The 18,316-nt window shown below is 35.3% G+C and overlaps 1 protein-coding gene across 2 annotated transcripts in view; it reads right to left on the bottom strand.

The window, feature by feature from the left end:
* The window catches only part of LOC149797216 (NADP-dependent malic enzyme-like), a 79,474-nt gene that overhangs the window by 35,200 nt on the left and 25,958 nt on the right, over nt 1-18,316 (bottom strand). For both annotated transcript variants that reach the window (XR_016421786.1, XM_089961904.1), the window contains exons 3-6: nt 15,232-15,515; nt 7,930-8,005; nt 3,734-3,895; nt 1,605-1,708 (exon numbers count right to left, since the gene is read on the bottom strand). Coding sequence is in view for 1 of the 2 variants with exons in the window: in XM_089961904.1 (XP_089818030.1) it covers nt 1,605-1,708; nt 3,734-3,895; nt 7,930-8,005; nt 15,232-15,515 (626 nt within the window). In the remaining variant the exon portion in view is untranslated. The remainder of the gene's footprint in view (nt 1-1,604; nt 1,709-3,733; nt 3,896-7,929; nt 8,006-15,231; nt 15,516-18,316) is intronic.

Below are 18,316 nucleotides of genomic sequence, written 5' to 3'. Positions count from 1 at the left end.
AGATGACTGAATCCAGTTCTCCAGTTTTGTTAAAGTCATCGAAGGTTTTGGTATTTTAAGTAACAGTGGTCACATCTGGTGGCAGGCCAGCATTTGAGGAACAAATTTAAAGCTCTCTGTGACGGACATTTGTTATCAAATTTGCTCAAATTTTGTTCAACAATTTTACACAAGTCACAAGATCTTTTTATTATTGTTTTGGTAACAGCAACAATATTTGATTGTGAATCAGAATCATTTCAATCTATAAATCAAAGTTGTTCATGCCATTACGTTTTCTATCAAGTCTGGTCAAATTCTATTTCAGTGGCTCTGGAGAAGTCATTTAAAGGTTTTATTATTTTTAGCGCAAGTGGCCAAATTTGATGGTGGATTGATATCATTTGAACAAATCTGAAAGGCCTTTATGCCAAGATGTGCTGTGATAGTTTAGCTGAAACTGATCTGTTGGTCTTTGACAAGTGAAAAAAAATATATTCATGACGATAGGTGGGTTTTCAGTGTATCCCTTAGGGATACTAGATTGAGAGTCAAAAATCACTTTGGTGTCAGACCTAAGGGTCAAACTGAGTAAAAAAAAAAAAAACTTTAGTATCAAAACTGTGGGTCAAATAAAAAAATTGGGGGCCCCTGAAGCATAAATGAGGGTAAAGGTAAACACTGGTTTTTCTCTTTTTATTAATGGCAGCTTTATCTGAATGCAAATCAACATGATTTGTATAAACTTGAAAGGTCTTCCTGCCAGGATACGTTTTTCAAATTTGAAACTTTGTTCAATTGTTTCTAAGAAGTCATTTAAATATTTTTATATATTTTGTGTAATTGTGGCTGACTGTGAATCAGCATCATTTGTAAAAATTTGAAACCTCTTTGTGCTAGAATATTCTCTGCTAATTTTGGCTGAAATTGGTTTATGAGATGAAGTTTACAATACAAACTGTTTCGATGGATGCATAATGCAAGATGGGCTACTGAGCAAAAATTCCTCTTGTTTGGATGGCATGAAATTCCTGTCACAGAACATTATGACTATATTTATTTACTGGAAAAATTTCTTTTGTTTTTGATGCAACATAGTAAGCAGAAAGTCAGAAATAAACATCCTAAATTGCATTAATGTTAAATGCTAAGGTGATGGATACATGTCAGGCAGGTTAAAAGGTGATGAAATAAACAATGGGGATCATTAACTGATACTTAAAAGGGGTGTAAAGTGATAAAAAAATTTAGTCAAAGGTATTGATACACAAATCTCTCTCTCTCTCTCTCTACATATATGGAAGGATGCAATTCTAATCATATATAAAAGCTGGTAATGCCAAAGCTAAGACCTTCTTGTTAGCCATATATAGGCGATACTTCTTCTTTCATTATACATGTTGTGTGCATCAACACTGAATAGGTGCATGCTATAACAGAACACTGCCTGGATGGATAATTCTTTGCTCATAGGATACATACTGCAGGTCTTTAATTTCAAAGGAACCTATAAACAAATGATATTGTTTGAGCAGGACTTTTAATTATTGCACAGAAAGAAAAAAGAAAGAGATGTTTTTATGAAAAAGAAAATACATTAAATTGCACAAAAAATCACTGAATACCTTTTGACAACTGAATCCATGAACTCATCAATGAAAGCATCATATTTCTCTCCTGTTACTCTATTCATTCGTGCACCAATGTACAGTGGATCATCAAGCAGTTTCTGCAAAAGGTGTAATGATTAAAACAAAGATAATTAAGGCTTCATATTGTTTTAAACATACAAAGCAATTAAACTGCAGATAAAAGCTATCAAACATTTTAAAAGATAATAGGAAATATATTTTTATTTTCATCAACATGTTGGCACACATGTAAAATTCTGAACATTTAAAAAGAAACAAAAAAATATTTAACACTGTTATATTATTCCATCATTTTAACTGGTATGTGCATCATAAATATGAACCATGACTCGGCAAACGTTAAAGTTTGGAAAAGTAGGGTGAGATAACTGAGGACCTATATGCTGCCTATGAGACAATAGAGCAATAAAACAGAGGACCTATCGACTGCCTTTGTGCTTCAAACAAAGCACAAAATTCTACAGAATTATGTCTCAGATTTTGTCCAATAACCTAAATTTCAAAGGATAGCCATGCAAAGGGCTGTTCCATTTAAACATACATGGTACCTAGCGAAGGCAGTTTTTAAAAAATATATGCCAGGTAACTTTGATTTCACAGAGTTCAGAGACATTTCTAAATTGCTTCAATGAGTGAGTACCCCACTTAAAAGTGCCTTCCCTGGGTCCCATGAATGTTTTAATGGAACAGCCCTCACAAGGATGACACCATATGCCAAGAAAAAAACAAAAAGCTTTGCAGGTATAAGACAAAAAAATAATTAGTTTCAGAATTGGTCTCACCTTTCAGTTTATGGTAATTCATTATTTTTAATTGTGTATGTTTAAGGCAAAGCTACATTTAACAATACTGCCGTTTTCTGATAAAGAATTTTGAATTTCTGATGAAAATGAGATACATGAAAGAGGATCTGAGCCATCTTTTGTATTGTGTTTTGTTCAACCAAGTCATGTCTTAATTACAGTAAAGGACTATTCAACAGTATACTGTAAAGTGCTGGTTCCTAAGTTGGCATAATTTATTCCAATAAATAGAAGTCCCTCATACGAGCTAACACTCCATAACAAATAAGAATTTGCAGGAAACCAACTTAATTTTGTTTCTTCTTTGTAACTGCAAAGTATCGATACTATCCCTACTATTCTTCATAAACTTCAGCATAACAAACTTGGCAACAAAACTTTTTTCTTATTAATTTAATTGCCTGTCCTATGGCAGGAATAAAACAAAACACCCACCCCACCCCAAACAAATAAACAAACAAAAAAAGATGGGATGAGTAAGTTTAAAGAAAAGTTTGAACATAAAGGTACAAAAAAAGTAAGAAAAAAGTCTGGTATCCTACAGCAAGTTTCGAATTCGCAAACACTTGTTTGGCAGCTGGGACACAGACCAATGTGAGTGTTTATATATAAGATGTTGAAGTTAATATGTTCATACAATACAAAGTTCAAAATTCTTCACCAAGGCCTCTGACACTGAATCTGATATCATGGAACTTGAACTTGTTTCAGAAAATAACAACATATATCTCTCCCTCAATAACTCAGTCAGATAACTTGTGAACCCACTTATAATATGGGTTAATATTGATGAATTTAAAATGTCTTTCTTACAAGACATTATGAACGGGATGTATCAGCTAATTACAAAGCCAACTTGTGAACCGAAGGACGCAATCACTCTGATTGATCATACAAATGTGTTTGATGTGCATGTATATTTTGGAGTTATTCCCCTTATTATAAGTGAACATCATATGGTATAATCGGCTAGGAAAAGAAACAAAATTAAGCAAAACATTTGTATAAATATTAAATGCTTCAATTTCAAAAATTTGGTAAACAAAAGTTAATACAAGATTTAAAGCAAGTTTATTGGGACACAATTAATATTTATGATGATATAAGTAATACTAAGTTAGCCTTCAATCACTTATAACCAATTTTGTTTTGCATTTTAATTATACCAACATCTTTTTATGGTCTTTACAAAGTTGTTACAAATGGATTCCATATTGCACATAAATTTTCTGAAAGCAGAAGGTACAGTTTCAGTTTTCATTATAAACAATTTTTTTATTTATATGTGCTCAAGATTACCTGATTGTTTGTTCCAACATCCAGCATTATGGGGAGACACTGGTTAGGAGCTATTCCTCCAAGAGCTGTGTAAAGTGAGAGCTTTCCCACAGGTATGCCCATACCATAGACTCCCAAGTCCCCCAGGCCCAGAATTCTCTCTCCATCTGTCACTACTATGGCCTGCAAGTGGATCAAATCATATTATTGCTAACTTATCTTAACCGACTTTCTGAGCAGTGTTTCATGGGATGTAAACACAATAATTTGTTATTATTTGTTGTCATGGGAAACTAAACTGTGAAGTGTGCGTGATTCAAATTTTTAACGCAGCTTTAAAATCATTTAAGTCATAATGCTACAATGTCTGCAGTGTGGCAGTTTATAGTGATGTCTAGTACTGGGGCATCATGTCCCACCAAGTCACGCTATCCTGATACCAGGCCAACCAGTCCTAGAACTAACCTCTTAATGCCGAGTGCCAAGTGAGGCAGCTGCTAGTACCATTTTTATCTGTCTTTGGCATGACTTGGCCAGGGTTCAAACCTGTGACATCTCGCATCCAAGGTGGACACTCTAACCGCTAGGCCACCGGAGCGGTCAATTGAGTGAAGAACACCATAGCAAGTAAAACAGATCACAGACATCTCATGTTAAATTAAGCATGGTACAGTTGTTCATTGCAATAATGCCCTGTGGTATACTATTAACCGTTTAAAACAGAGACAAGGATCCCATTAAATTGTTTTAATTCTGTCATACAATTGCACTGTTTGATGGAGCTATTTTTGGAACACTTTAGTAGGACCGGATGGTCAGTGACTTGAGTGTCAGAGAACCAAATGGCTTCTTATAACTTAAGTATATTTGATTTAATTTATATTTGATTTAATTTAATTGTTTGTCTGTTAGTTTATTTTTTATATATATTCCATTACATGTTATTGTAATGTAATTTATTTACTGGATTTGACATTGTCCAGAAATTTAATTCAGTTATGAACAACTAATAATAGAATTTTTGTATCTAATGCTGACCAAGTTCCTGACCTTGATTCATAAACAGTGATGGTTTCTTGTAAACAACTTTTTAAAATGTTTTAAATTCTTTCTCAGAGTAAGATTCATAAAGTGTGTATGGATTAAGTTTTACCAGAGGATTGACCCACATCCGTGCATCTGTTTTGCGTTGTAGCTAGATTTATTATTGATGTTTTGAGAAATAATAGTCATTAGTGCCTTAACACTTGAGAAGTTAAAGTGTTTTATGTTGTGACCAGTTTTGGGCTAATTATTTTAGTTTTCTTCAAATTATTTTTCCCTGGAAGTACTTGTGCTCTGAATTAATTTTTCGACAAAGACAGTTATCGATATTTATACAGAATTCAAACTGGAATATTATTATCTTCTATGATTCAACAAAGAGCTGTTGACGCATCAGTACGATGCTGACCACAGCATACGTCATTGCCTTCCATTCTGGATTTCATCAGGATTCTAACTCAGTGTCATTAGGACTTTTTATTACTAGGACTTCTATTTTTTAAATCTTGGATTATTTTTGGATTTGATTCGTAAAACCATAATTCTTTTTCTTATTTTTAACTTGTTTTCTTCACTCTCTTCTTGTTACTGTTTGAAAGAGCCTAAACACGTAACATAACAAAAACTGTATGTAGTCTAGTATAAAGATCAGGTCATTAGTACAAATGAAAAACTAAAATATAAACTGAACGGTTTGCTGCCACTGTATTGTATAATAAAAAGTAATGACTGAAATGTTTGAGGTGATATCACACGACTAGGCTAACCCTATGTAAAGTGATGTCACTATCAAAACAAGCTATCACTATTTATTGACTGATTGGTCTGTTGACTCATGAGAACCAATTACAACATGATTTCACATGAAGTACTAAATTTCTGTTTTAATGCACCTTTGAGATACTATAACCTTTACTGAAACATCCTTCATTACAAGGTCAACTCACAATGTGAATCAATATTAAGGCCCTGATGAATACTGCTTTAAAGTGGAAGCACTGTAGCTCAGCAACTGCTGCATTAATACATCACTATAAACTGCCACATTGCAGACGTCGTAGCAATATGACTGAAAAATTGTTAAAGTTAGGTTAAAGATCCAAATCACACACACACACACACACACACACAATTGATGTGAATCAAGATTATGGCTCTGATGAATACTGCTTTAAAGTGTACGCACTGTAGTTCAGCAACTGCTAAGATGTATTAATACAGTTTTTTTGTAACTCTAAACACAACAGTGTAACAATAGGTCCAAGTGGGCTTCAGCTCAGTTACATGACAAACATTGACTAGTTGGAACGTGTAAGAATACAGATGCCAAAGTTATCTGGTTTTGTACTTATTACAATGTTTTTCTGACAAATACTGTTTAGTGTTTTAGAGAAACATTTTCAAGGGTTATTCAAGACTATTTTACGTAATACTCAGCTATCACTTAACATAATTTGCTCCAAAGAGCCTTAAACAGATAAGGGCTGTTCCATTTAACCCTTTACCTCATGCAAGCGCCTTTGGACACCTCTACTCCATTCGTAAGGAAGCACCTTTTGACGTCTCGATTCAATTCGCATGGAAGCGACTTTTGACGTCTGCTGTAAACATCAGCCATTTTAAGACAGTTTTCATAGCGCCACCTTCGGGGAAAACCCCTACTAAATACTACATTCATTTCTGCGAATGACAATTACATCAGATCATGTGATCACTGTTTATGCTCTGGTTGATATCTGCTATTTAAAGTAATTGGTTCGTAATCTCCACTCTGTAAAATGGAGGCTGCGGATTTCATTCAGTACTTACGAAGTTTTCACGATTAGAATCACAACAATGAAAGATTCAATAACTTAGGTAAAGGCTGTGATACTGATGTAGGCAGCAATTAGTTTTTATAAATTATCAAATTCAGATGACTTAGTGATGTAGACACAGACAAAAAACTTGTAAATTTCGAGTATGAGAAATGGCAGCTACGGTTGGTCACGCAGTCTCACTGACTTGATGGTGAACGAGTTCTCTCAAGATTTTAAAGCACATAAGAAATTCTTCCGTGAAAAATAATTACACATCTATAACAATTGGACTTTACTCTTAAATTTTTCTACACATAATAGATGTGAACCAAAAATGTAAAATGGTTAAAACTGCTGTTAAACGTAACATACACTACATTGCTTAACAGTTAACAGGTAGGCCTATACGTATGGAGTCTAATAGGTAACAGGTGTTCTATTTATAGCATGCTGCACTTCGTAACTATGCTCTATGAGGTAAAGGGTCAAACATACATGGTACCCAGGGAAGACAGTTTTTAAAAAAATATATGCCAGTGTACTTCGATTTCACCAAGTTCATATTATAAAGATAAAAAAATTCTAAATTGCAACTATAAGTGAGTACTCCTCATTAAAAGTGCCTTTCCTGGGTCCCAGGTATATTTTACTTGAACAGCCCTAAATGTGTCTTGGAAAAACCAATGTTAGGAGAATATGGGCATTGAGGAGACAAGACTCCTCTAATGATGATGTGGAATGCTTGAAAATCAAACTTCTTAAGAACTTATCAATACATTCCATGTAAAAATATGGTATTCATTGACAAGCGTCATAAATCTGTCCTGAAGGGAGTACATGAGACAAACCCATAAAAGAGATATGTTGGTCCATGAAATACTTGTCTTACCAATGTGCCAAGTGGTTTTTTAAGCCATGCTATTGTAAGCAACATTCCAAATTTCCGTGTGAAGAGAAGAATTCATTGACAAGGGGCACAACTCTGTGAACAATGAGGTAAATAAGATGGTACACAAAAAGCACATGCAAGTCTATCTGACCATTTTCATTCCAAACTGCATCAGAACTTGCTGAGCTAAGCAACAATTGTCACGATTCAAAACTCCATCCAAAATAGAGATTACCAGATAAAAACCTATAAATGGCAAATCTGGGTATATGAGACAATATTTAACCAAACTGCATCACAATAGGTTGAATGGTTGTTGACTTGTGCCATTACAAGCAACATCACAAGCTACAAAATGGACTAAATGCAAAACTTACCTGGAAGTAGGTACAAACAAGGGTAGCACTAATTTCCCTCCCATAAAAACCTAACCATCACTGTTTTATTGCCATGTTTCAGGCTGACTCGAAAGCCTGTATACAAACCTTAATGTCCTTCTCTGGCCAGTTACACATCATTTGATACAGATGACCAGCATCCTTGATAGACAAGAACAGTCCCCTGAATGAAAAAAACAACAAATTAATTTCAAATTTAAGTTTATGTTAGAATGAAGACCTTATTTAATAGCTACTCAGGACACTGTGTTACCTTTTGAACAATGTTGCCATTATTATAACATATACCTTGAAATCATAAAATTTGTGGTAGTTTTATTTTGTAAAATCTACTGCACAGCTTGAAATGAAGTAATCATTACAATTTAATGTAATCAATACAACATCACTTTTTACCAAAGTTTACTGCAGCACTAAGAATGATGGGAGAGGAGGCCCCAGGTGGTCAAGTGGTCAAAGGAGCTTGCCTTTACGGATCACTCACACATCTCGCTACTTTCTGTGCAAGTTCATGTCTTGGCTTGACCAAAATGGGTATGTTAGAAAGCTTGTCAGTAGCTTTCAGTCACTTGATGGTTCTTCTTCCACCAAATATATTGGCCACAATGTATCACCTACAATATACTGAGAAATGGTGTTATTCCCCACAAAACAAAAAACCAAATGATGGGAACAACTGGACAATAAGAATGACAATGTTGCAACCTCTGTCTCTAATTAAATATTAAAAAGCAAACGTTATTCTACAATAGCTTGGTAATGTACAATAAGCCTGATGTGCTTTACTGCATGCTGCAAGAGGCTACTAATGAAGGCTGGAGCTGCAATCAATACTTTGCATGCTCAACTTTTGATGGATTTGGATCAACCCAGGATGTCTACCATGATGTGTCCTTGGACAAGGCACTTTAACTTAATTCCCTCAGCACTATATAACCTTTCTGTCTTGATGTGCCATATAACACTATATAAAACCAACGAAATGATTTAAATAACTGTGTCAAGAAGTTCTTTGAGAGAAAATGAAAAAGCCAATTATTCAGTAGCTTTCTTCATTGCTCTAAGAGTAAGCCATCCAAACTATAGCATTGGAATTTACTCAAGAATATAAGTTATTTTTCAAAACGCATTTTTCTTCGAATCACACTAAACCTTAACCTTTAACCTTTTCATTCCAAATACAATCATTTAACAATCTCTGGTCAAGGAATGAGGACTGAAACTAAAGTTATTAGGCCAAAACAATTACTTTTCTTCATTAATCGCAGGATATTTGTCATTCAAGTTCACCACTCCAAAACCATGTCTTCTTTCTTACCCAAAATGCAAGCCATCCAGAGACTTTGGTGAAGATACTTGGTTGAGAACTAAATTTTTGTGTAGAAACTATTTTTCTTCAATGAGTGAGAATGATTTTAACTATACAGCCCCAAAATCAAATAGGCTTCTTCAATAATCTAAGTGCATGCTACCTATACTGTTCTAAAAAACAGTGGATGCCCCAATGCCCTGTGTACCCTAAATAAAGGTCGGGTCATTCTTTAATCAACTGAGTTGTCCACTGGGCTTGTCAAAACAAAATATATTTTTGCATGCATCCAATGGGCTGAGATGAACTTTGAAACTTGAAGATACTGTTTTCACTGCCTGAAATAAAACAAAAGACATGCCTCTCTGAATCCACTTCCATTGTCAACTTCAAGTGAGTAACATGGAGTATTTTTGCAGTGTTCAGAAAGTGAACTACTCCCCGCCCCATACTGCTTACAGATAATGATGAAATACACTCAGGTATCCCCTGTCAAAAACAGATTTGATCCCTTTCATGCTTGTTGATCAGAATATGGAAATTTACTAGTTGCTTGTGCATGTTCATGTGTAACTGTAATTACAAATTTATACAGTAAATGTGAAAATATAAAATGCTGTTGTGACCTTTCTCGTTAAAAGTATAAATGCTTCTCAGATAAATTCTTGTGTCTTTAAATACCAGTAGTAACTTTCATGGACTAGGAGTTAAATGTAATAAAAGAAACAGAAATGTTTTATACAGTGCCAGTAATGATTATTGTAGAAAGGATCATTGTGAACATAATTTTAATACCAGGCTGACCAGTCCTAACACTAACCTCTTAACTCATTAACCCCTGGCACCACTTTTACGTGGCAGGAGGTAGTAGCCTACTGCTCAGCTCTGTAGCATCAAGGTCATGTAAGATACACTAAAGTGGGTGGTATTATAGAAAGGTAGACAGATGTAGATCTCCAATGATACCAAATAATCTGGACGTTTTAGTTGCACTACAAAATACAGAGGGAAAAACTTAATTTTTTAACCTATTTTTTTCCACTCAAAATCTGCCCGTGGTCGGAATCTGATTTTGTGTCTGGATTTTAGACTTTTTGGTCTCAGATCTAAGGCAGACAGGTCTGAACTGCACACATATAGGTGAACCTTTGCAAAAAGTAGGATAATGTGGGCATCTGGAATAAAGATTGGTCTCGATACAAAAATAATGGGTCTGTTCAGCAAAAAAAAAAAAGAAAAAACAGAACTCCAACTTTTACCCTTCTGTTCATGCCTGAGCAAAATAATCAATGGAAAATGATGTTTCTAACACAACTAGGCATTCAGCTAATGGAAAACCTCTTGGAAGACAATGTATGTATTAGGATGTATTCAGAAATAGCCCCCAAAATGCATTTCCTACTCACATTTCAGATGAAAATGACAAAAACCTCCAGGGGTTAATGAGTTAATGCTGAGCACCAAGTGAGGCAGCTGTTAGTACCATTTTTGTAAGTCTTTGTTGCGACAAGGCCGGGGATCGAACCCACGACCTCCTGCATCCGAGGCACACACTCCAACTAATAGGCCACCTGAGAGGTCCATTTGGTATGGATCAACTCCTAAATGAATCCATAAGAGTAACATCTACCTAGAATACACTCATAAACTATATAATATGCACCTGCAAAACACTTAAAGTCCATATAACATATACGTGTAAAACATGTATAGACCATATAACATGTATCTGCAAAACACTTATAGACCATATTAATACCAATACAGAAGAAATGTTCTGAAAGTAATAGCTTCTGATATTGATTTAAGTGACCACTCTGCAACTTTTCAAAACACATACAGTCAATAGCATGTCAAAGAAAAATAATATCCATACACCCATTACTAACAGTTCTTTTCAAAACTTTGATAATGTTAAATTCCTGGAAGATCTGAAACCGGTCTCACGGAATACATTCCAAACTTTACAGAGACTGATGAGATTTTAGGTTCATGGAAATAGTAAACAAACTTGACCCTTTATAATCACACAGGATGAAAAAAGACCACCTGTCAGGTTGGATCTCAATTCCTAGAAGATCTGAAACAGGTCTCATGGAATACATTCCAATCTTTAAAAAGATTGATGAGAGTTTATGTTCATGGAAATAGTAAAACAATTGTCTCTTTATAATCACACAGGATGAAAAAAGCCCACTTGCCATGTTAGATCTCCTGAGAAATTTTTGAAGAGACAATCTAAGATTTGTAGGAAATCAAGCTGAATTTTAAAATTAGGAGGAATCAAATTAATAAAATGACAAGTCAAACTGAAAGAACACACTGCAAAAAAAAATGGATGAATGAAAATAGAAACCAACCAAAAGTTATCTGGAGAGATTTTACGAAGCCTGGTGCTGGAAAATTTAAAACTGAAATTTTTTCATTCAACAAAAGAGGGTATTTATATTGATAATCCAAGCAACATCTAAAATATTTTTAATTACATTCTCGTTTCAGTTGCTGAAAAACTTTCCTCTGATCATCTAAAACTCAAGAAGTTTTGTGCTATAAAAATCCTTAACAATAAAAAGTTTAAATTTCTAAAATGAGTCACTAGTTTTGTGTTGAAACATATTTCTAAAAAGTGAACGACTGTAAAGCCACAAGACTTGATATGATTGGATCAAGGATACTAATGGCAGCTGCATCTGCTATAGTAGAGTTTATAGCCTGTATTAGGTCTAATAATTTTCTACAGAGTTGGAAAAGTGTTAAGTTACCACAACTGCTTAAAGCTGGAACAAATGATAATGTAAATAACTACAGAATCATCTCTATCCTTCCTTGTAGTTCATAATTACTATAAAAATAATGTATATGAATCTTTTATGAACTATTTGAACATTTATAATCTTATTCTGTCTAGTTTTGGACAGAATGACTCACATGAAACTGCACTCATATATATGACTGATAAATAACTGGAAGCGTTAAGTAAATTAGAAATTTCTGTTACTATTAAGTTTGAATTTCATAAAGCTTGTGATCGTGTAGACCATCAAATTTTGCTAGAAAAACAGAAAATCTATTAAATAATGTAATGAAAACTCCCTCATTTGGCTTAATTCTTATTTTGCTGAAAAAGTGTAAAAGGAACTTTTAGTTCAATACCTTTCTCGAGGGCTAAATCAGACACAAAGAGGAATATCGTATACAGAAGGCTGTATCAGATAGAGGGTTAAAACAGATACAAAGGGGAACATCATATACAGAAGGCTGTATCAGACACAGAGGGCTAAATCAGATACAAAGGGGAACATCATATATAGAAGGCTGTATCAGATACAAAGGGCTAAATCAGATACAAAGGGGAACATCATATACAGAAGGCTGTATCAGATACAGAGGGCTAAATCAGATACAAAGGGGAAGATCATATACAGAAGGCTATTCCAGATACAGAGGGCTAAATCAGATGCAAAGGGGAAGATCATATACAGAAGGCTGTATCAGATATAGAAGGCTAAATCAGATACAAAGAGGAACACCTTATTCTGAAGGCTGTATCAGATACAGAGGGCTAAATCAGATACAAAGGGAAGATCATATACAAAAGGCTATATCAGATACAAATGGGAACATCATATACAGAAGGCTGTATCAGACAAAGTGGGCTAAATCAGATACAAAGGGGAAGATCATATACAGAAGGCTGTATCAGATACAGAGGGCTAAATCAGATACAATGGGGAATATCATATACAGAAGGCTGTATCAGATACAGAGGGCTAAATCAGATAGAGGGGAACATCATATACAGAAGGCTGTATCAAGTACAGAGGGCTAAATCAGATACAGAGGGCTAAATCAGATACAAAGGGGAAAATCACATACAGAAGGCTGTATCAGATACAGAGGGCTAAATCAGATACAGAGGGCTAAATCAGATACAAATGGGAACATCACATACAAAAGGCTATATCAGATACAAATGGGAAGATCATATACAGAAGGCTGTATCAGACAAAGAGGGCTAAATCAGATACAAAGGGGAAGATCATATACAGAAGGCTATATCAGATACAATGGGGAATATCATATACAGAAGGCTGTATCAGATACAGAGGGCTAAATCAGATAGAGGGGAACATCATATATAGAAGGCTGTATCAGGTACAGAGGGCTAAACCAGATACAGAGGGCTAAATCAAATACAAAGGGGAACATCACATACAGAAGGCTGTATCAGATACAGAGGGCTAAATCAGATACAAAGGGGAAGATCATATACAGAGGGCTAAATCAGATACAAAGGGGAAGATCATATACAGAAGGCTTTATCAGATACAGAGGGCTAAATCAGATACAAAGGGGAAGATCATATACAGAAGGCTGTATCAGATACAGAAGGCTAAATCAGATACAAAGAGGAAGATCATATACAGAGGGCTAAATCAGATACAAAGGGGAAGATCATATACAGAAGGCTGTATCAGATACAAAGGGGAAGATCATATACAGAAGGCTGTATCAAATACAGAGGGCTAAATCAGATACAGAGGGATAAATCATATACAAAGGGGAAGATCATATACAGAAAGCTGTATCAGAAACAGAGGGCTAAATCGGGATACCAAGGGGAAGATCATATACAGAAGGCTGTATCAGATACAGAGGGCTAAATCAGATACAAAGGGGAAGATCATATACAGAAGGCTGTATCAGATACAGAGGGCTAAATCAGATACAAAGGCAAAGATCATATACAGAGGGCTAAATCAGATACAGAAGGCTAAATCAGATACAAAGGGGAACATCATTATATAGAAGGCTGTATCAGACACACAGGGCTAAATCAGATACAAAGGGGAAGATCATATATGGAAGGCTATATCAGACACAGAGGGCTAAATCAGATACAAAGAGGAACATCATATACAGAAGGCTGTATCAGATACAGAGGGCTAAATCAGATACAAAGGGGAACATCATATATAGAAGGCTGTATCAGATACAAAGGGCTAAATCAGATACAAAGGGGAACATCACATACAGAAGGCTGTATCAGATACAGAGGGCTAAATCAGATACAAAGGGGAAGATCATATACAGAAGGCTATTCCAGATACAGAGGGCTAAATCAGATGCAAAGGGGAAGATCATATACAGAAGGCTGTATCAGATATAGAAGGCTAAATCAGATACAAAGAGGAACACCTTATTCTGAAGGCTGTATCAGATACAGAGGGCTAAATCAGATACAAAGGGAAGATCATATACAAAAGGCTATATCAGATACAAATGGGAACATCATATACAGAAGGCTGTATCAGATACAGAGGGCTAAATCAGATACAATGGGGAACATCATATACAGAAGGCTGTATCAGATGCAGAGGGCTAAATCAGATACAAAGAGGAACATCATATACAGAAGGCTGTATCAGATACAGAGGGCTAAATCAGATACAAAGGGGAACATCATATTCAGAAGGCTGTATCAGATAGAGAGGGCTAAATCAGATACAAAGGGGAAGATCATATACAGAGGGCTAAATCAGATACAAAGGGGAATATCATATACAAAAGGCTGTATCAGATACAGAGGGCTAAATCAGATACAAAGGGGAAGATCATATACAGAAGGCTGTATCAGATACAGAGGGCTAAATCAGATACAAAGGGGAAGATCATATACAGAAGGCTGTATCAGATACAGAGGGCTAAATCAGATACAATGGGGAACACCATATACAGAAGGCTGTATCAGATACAGAGAGCTAAATCAGATACAAAGGGGAACATCATTATATAGAAGGCTGTATCAGACACACAGGGCTAAATCAGATACAAAGGGGAAGATCATATATGGAAGGCTATATCAGACACAGAGGGCTAAATCAGATACAGAGGGCTAAATCAGATACAGAGGGCTAAATCAGATACAAAGGGGAATATCATATATGGAAGGCTATATCAGACACAGAGGGCTAAATCAGATACAGAGGGTTAAATCAGATATGGTGGGCTATAAAGAGAATCTTTGTATCATCCTGGTATTCCAAGTTTGTCTACAGATTCATGAAAAGCATTAATACCTAGGTCTTCTGTAAAGCAATCCATACTCCTGACATGCCTTGCCCACTGTTGGGGTATAAACAATGGGCATTAGCTCCTCCACATGTTCAATCAATGAGCGGTAGAAGAGACGCTCATTTCTATCCATTAGAGCCAGGAGGTAGATGTATTTATCTACATCATTTGGTCGTTTGCGGATGTTGCTCATTACACGGATCATCTGCTGGTCCTGTGTGATAATGCAAGGGGGCAGCAGTCCATGGATTCCCATCAACTGACGTTCCTTCAGGGTAAAAGCCTGGCCCTGCAAAACAGTCAAACATATGTATACATGTAACAGAACTCTTTATAGTGAGTAAACTTTGAACCGAAGTAGAACACTCTAATGATTGGTATTTCTTGGAAGTTGTAAATAAACCTGAAACAACTACAGACAGGTAGGCGTGTTGACATATACAGTAAAACCTGTCATGAGCGACATCTGCTATGAGCGACCACCTGTCAATTCTGACCACAATCATAATGCACGGATCGATTTTACTATATAAACGCTCTGTTATGAATGACCACCTGCTGAACGCGACCAGCGACCGTGATTTCTTGGCAAAATTTGCATTTTGACACTGCTATGAATGACCGCATCACCAAAAAAACGAAACAGATTGAAACCACTGACCTTAACTTAATCCTTTGTAAACACTAGAGCTCGGGATAAATGTAGTATGCAAACAAAGTGCACATTAAATAACACTATAGTTGAACAACCATATATCGAGATAAACACCTCCAACCATCATTTAATCCTTTGTAACAAAGACTGCATAAATAGTAAAGATTGCTCTAATAAAGTATTTAAAAAGAATTTGTCTTGCTACAGTGCCAGTTTTGTGAAATTTACAACTCCAGCATACGGTGTCATTTGTAAACTGCAGTAAACCAGACTAAAGTACATGGCACTAACTGCCATTGTAGTGCCGAAGTCATGTGAATAGCCAGTAAGAGTAACATCAAAGGGAGTAATGATGGATATACGCAGTCAATTTAGAGGTTTGTATTTTTTCTTTATCTTTATGAAAACTCACAAAACATTGGTAGTCCTTATGTCCCAGTGAGAAATCATTGAAAGGGCTTCAGTGTACGTTTGAGTACATCGTTTATCTTTCCAGTTAATCCATAATGCCTGGAGGGTGAATGAGCTAGTAAGTGAGAATCATTTCCGGATTTTTTTAAAATTATTTTTTATTTCTTTTGTTAGTGTTTCACCAAGCCACCATCTGTTTACCTGGGTGCAGATGGTCGCAACCTTTGTTTGTCGAGCTATAACGCTGTTGATTTAAACTTCGTCTCAGAGTTTCTTGATGAGTTAATTATATCTTTTGGTTTCATTCATTGGTACATAATATATATTTATTCCACATTTCCCCAAAACCTGATCAAAACCGATAGTCTTTAAAACATCAACACTAATAACAATGGCAGAACCTCCACTGAAAAAAAGAAAAATTTTAATACTGAAAGAAAGGATTAATGTCATTGAAAGAAATGAAAAGGGGAGACTGCTCGCAAAATAGCAGTCAGCTTAGGCGTCGGTAAAACGCAAGTTCAAAATGTAATCAAAGACAAGGAGTCCATTAGAAATGAATGGCAGAAAGGTGCACAAGCACAGAGGAAATATGCCATGGCATGACGGACAGTTTACGGAGATCTGAACGAGCGAGTATGGGAGTGGTTTTGTGTTGCAAGGATTAAAAACATACCAGTAAGTGGAAAGTTGATTCAGGAAAAGGCAATAATTGAGATACATGTTCAGACCAAACAGCTGAGTAAAACATGTCAACAAAGAAGTATAATGGATTTCTTAAAAAACAAGTGAATAAGTGTATAGAATAAGATATATACATCATATCTAACTGTTCATTTTTTGTACATATTAATATTATGCTGAAATATAAATTTTATTCTCGTTGTTTGATAGATGTATATCTTTATTATATAAAGATATTTTGAGAGGAATGCATGCAATATTTAAGAAGATTTATGAATAAAGGATATGATACATGTACAGTGAGTATGGGTATTATTTATTTTTCATCAATGCTAACTATTAACCCTGAAACCAGTCCAATTTCACACACCTCTTATGAGAGACCACCTGTCTTGAGAGACCGCTTTTGGTTGGCAGAAGGGGCGGTCTCTCATAACAGGTTTTACTGTAATCATAAATCCATGCAAATACATGTATCATGAATTTCCAAATAGAAATCAAGTGTGGGTTTGCATGCTAAATTCTGTCTGTCTTGCAAGCAAATTCTTGTGCACACTGAGTTGTTACTTTCAACCTTGTTAGGGGAAGAGCATATGGACTTGTGGATCTGGACATTGGTGCTAGTGAGTCAGTTGAGATGCCATAACACATGGCATGGGTATGATTTGTTATTGGACAAACATGCACACACATAATATACACCTCTCTCTATCTCAATACCTGTGCCCAGATAACTAGCAAACCTGCTTATAATGTGGGGGCAAGCATAGATCTAATTTTATTTTCTACAAAATGTCAGAAGAATTGACACTTAATTGTTGAATATGAAGAAAATCTCAACTGAAATAGACAAACAAATCCCTGATAAATTGCTTGTTTTATGTCAAAAATATCAGTTAATGCCTGGAAATTTGAATCAACATCATGAAATTTTCATCTTATAAGAAGACCTACATTTTTTCTTTAGTACCAAAACAATTCTCAGTACACTATATATAAAATTTTGAGAGGTGAAAATGTCACTATTTCCTACCAGTGGCAATACTTTAAGAAATAAATAGTAATGAAATAAGTTTTGTCGAGTGAAATTTGTGTTTTATTTGTATATTTTAATTTGGTTTTAGTGCAATCATCATAAATGCTATATTTCTGCTCATATTCAAACATGGAAAATGTTTGTCTACTATTCCAGTTATGGCCGTGGGCATTTCTGTTAGAACATAATTAACTGTTGACTGTTTTAATCTCCAATTTGTGGACATATCTGTTGAGGTGTTAGCAGGATAATCCAAGCTGTGAATATCCTTTATTTGTTAAGTACCTGTGCAGTCAACCTGTTT

This window comes from Sinohyriopsis cumingii, chromosome 6 (assembly GCF_028554795.1).
Source record: "Sinohyriopsis cumingii isolate HCF-2022 chromosome 6, ASM2855479v2, whole genome shotgun sequence".
NCBI classification, from domain to species: Eukaryota; Metazoa; Mollusca; class Bivalvia; order Unionida; family Unionidae; genus Sinohyriopsis; species Sinohyriopsis cumingii.
Note: the sequence above shows the minus strand (reverse complement) of the source record. Positions and strands in the feature narration are given on the sequence as shown.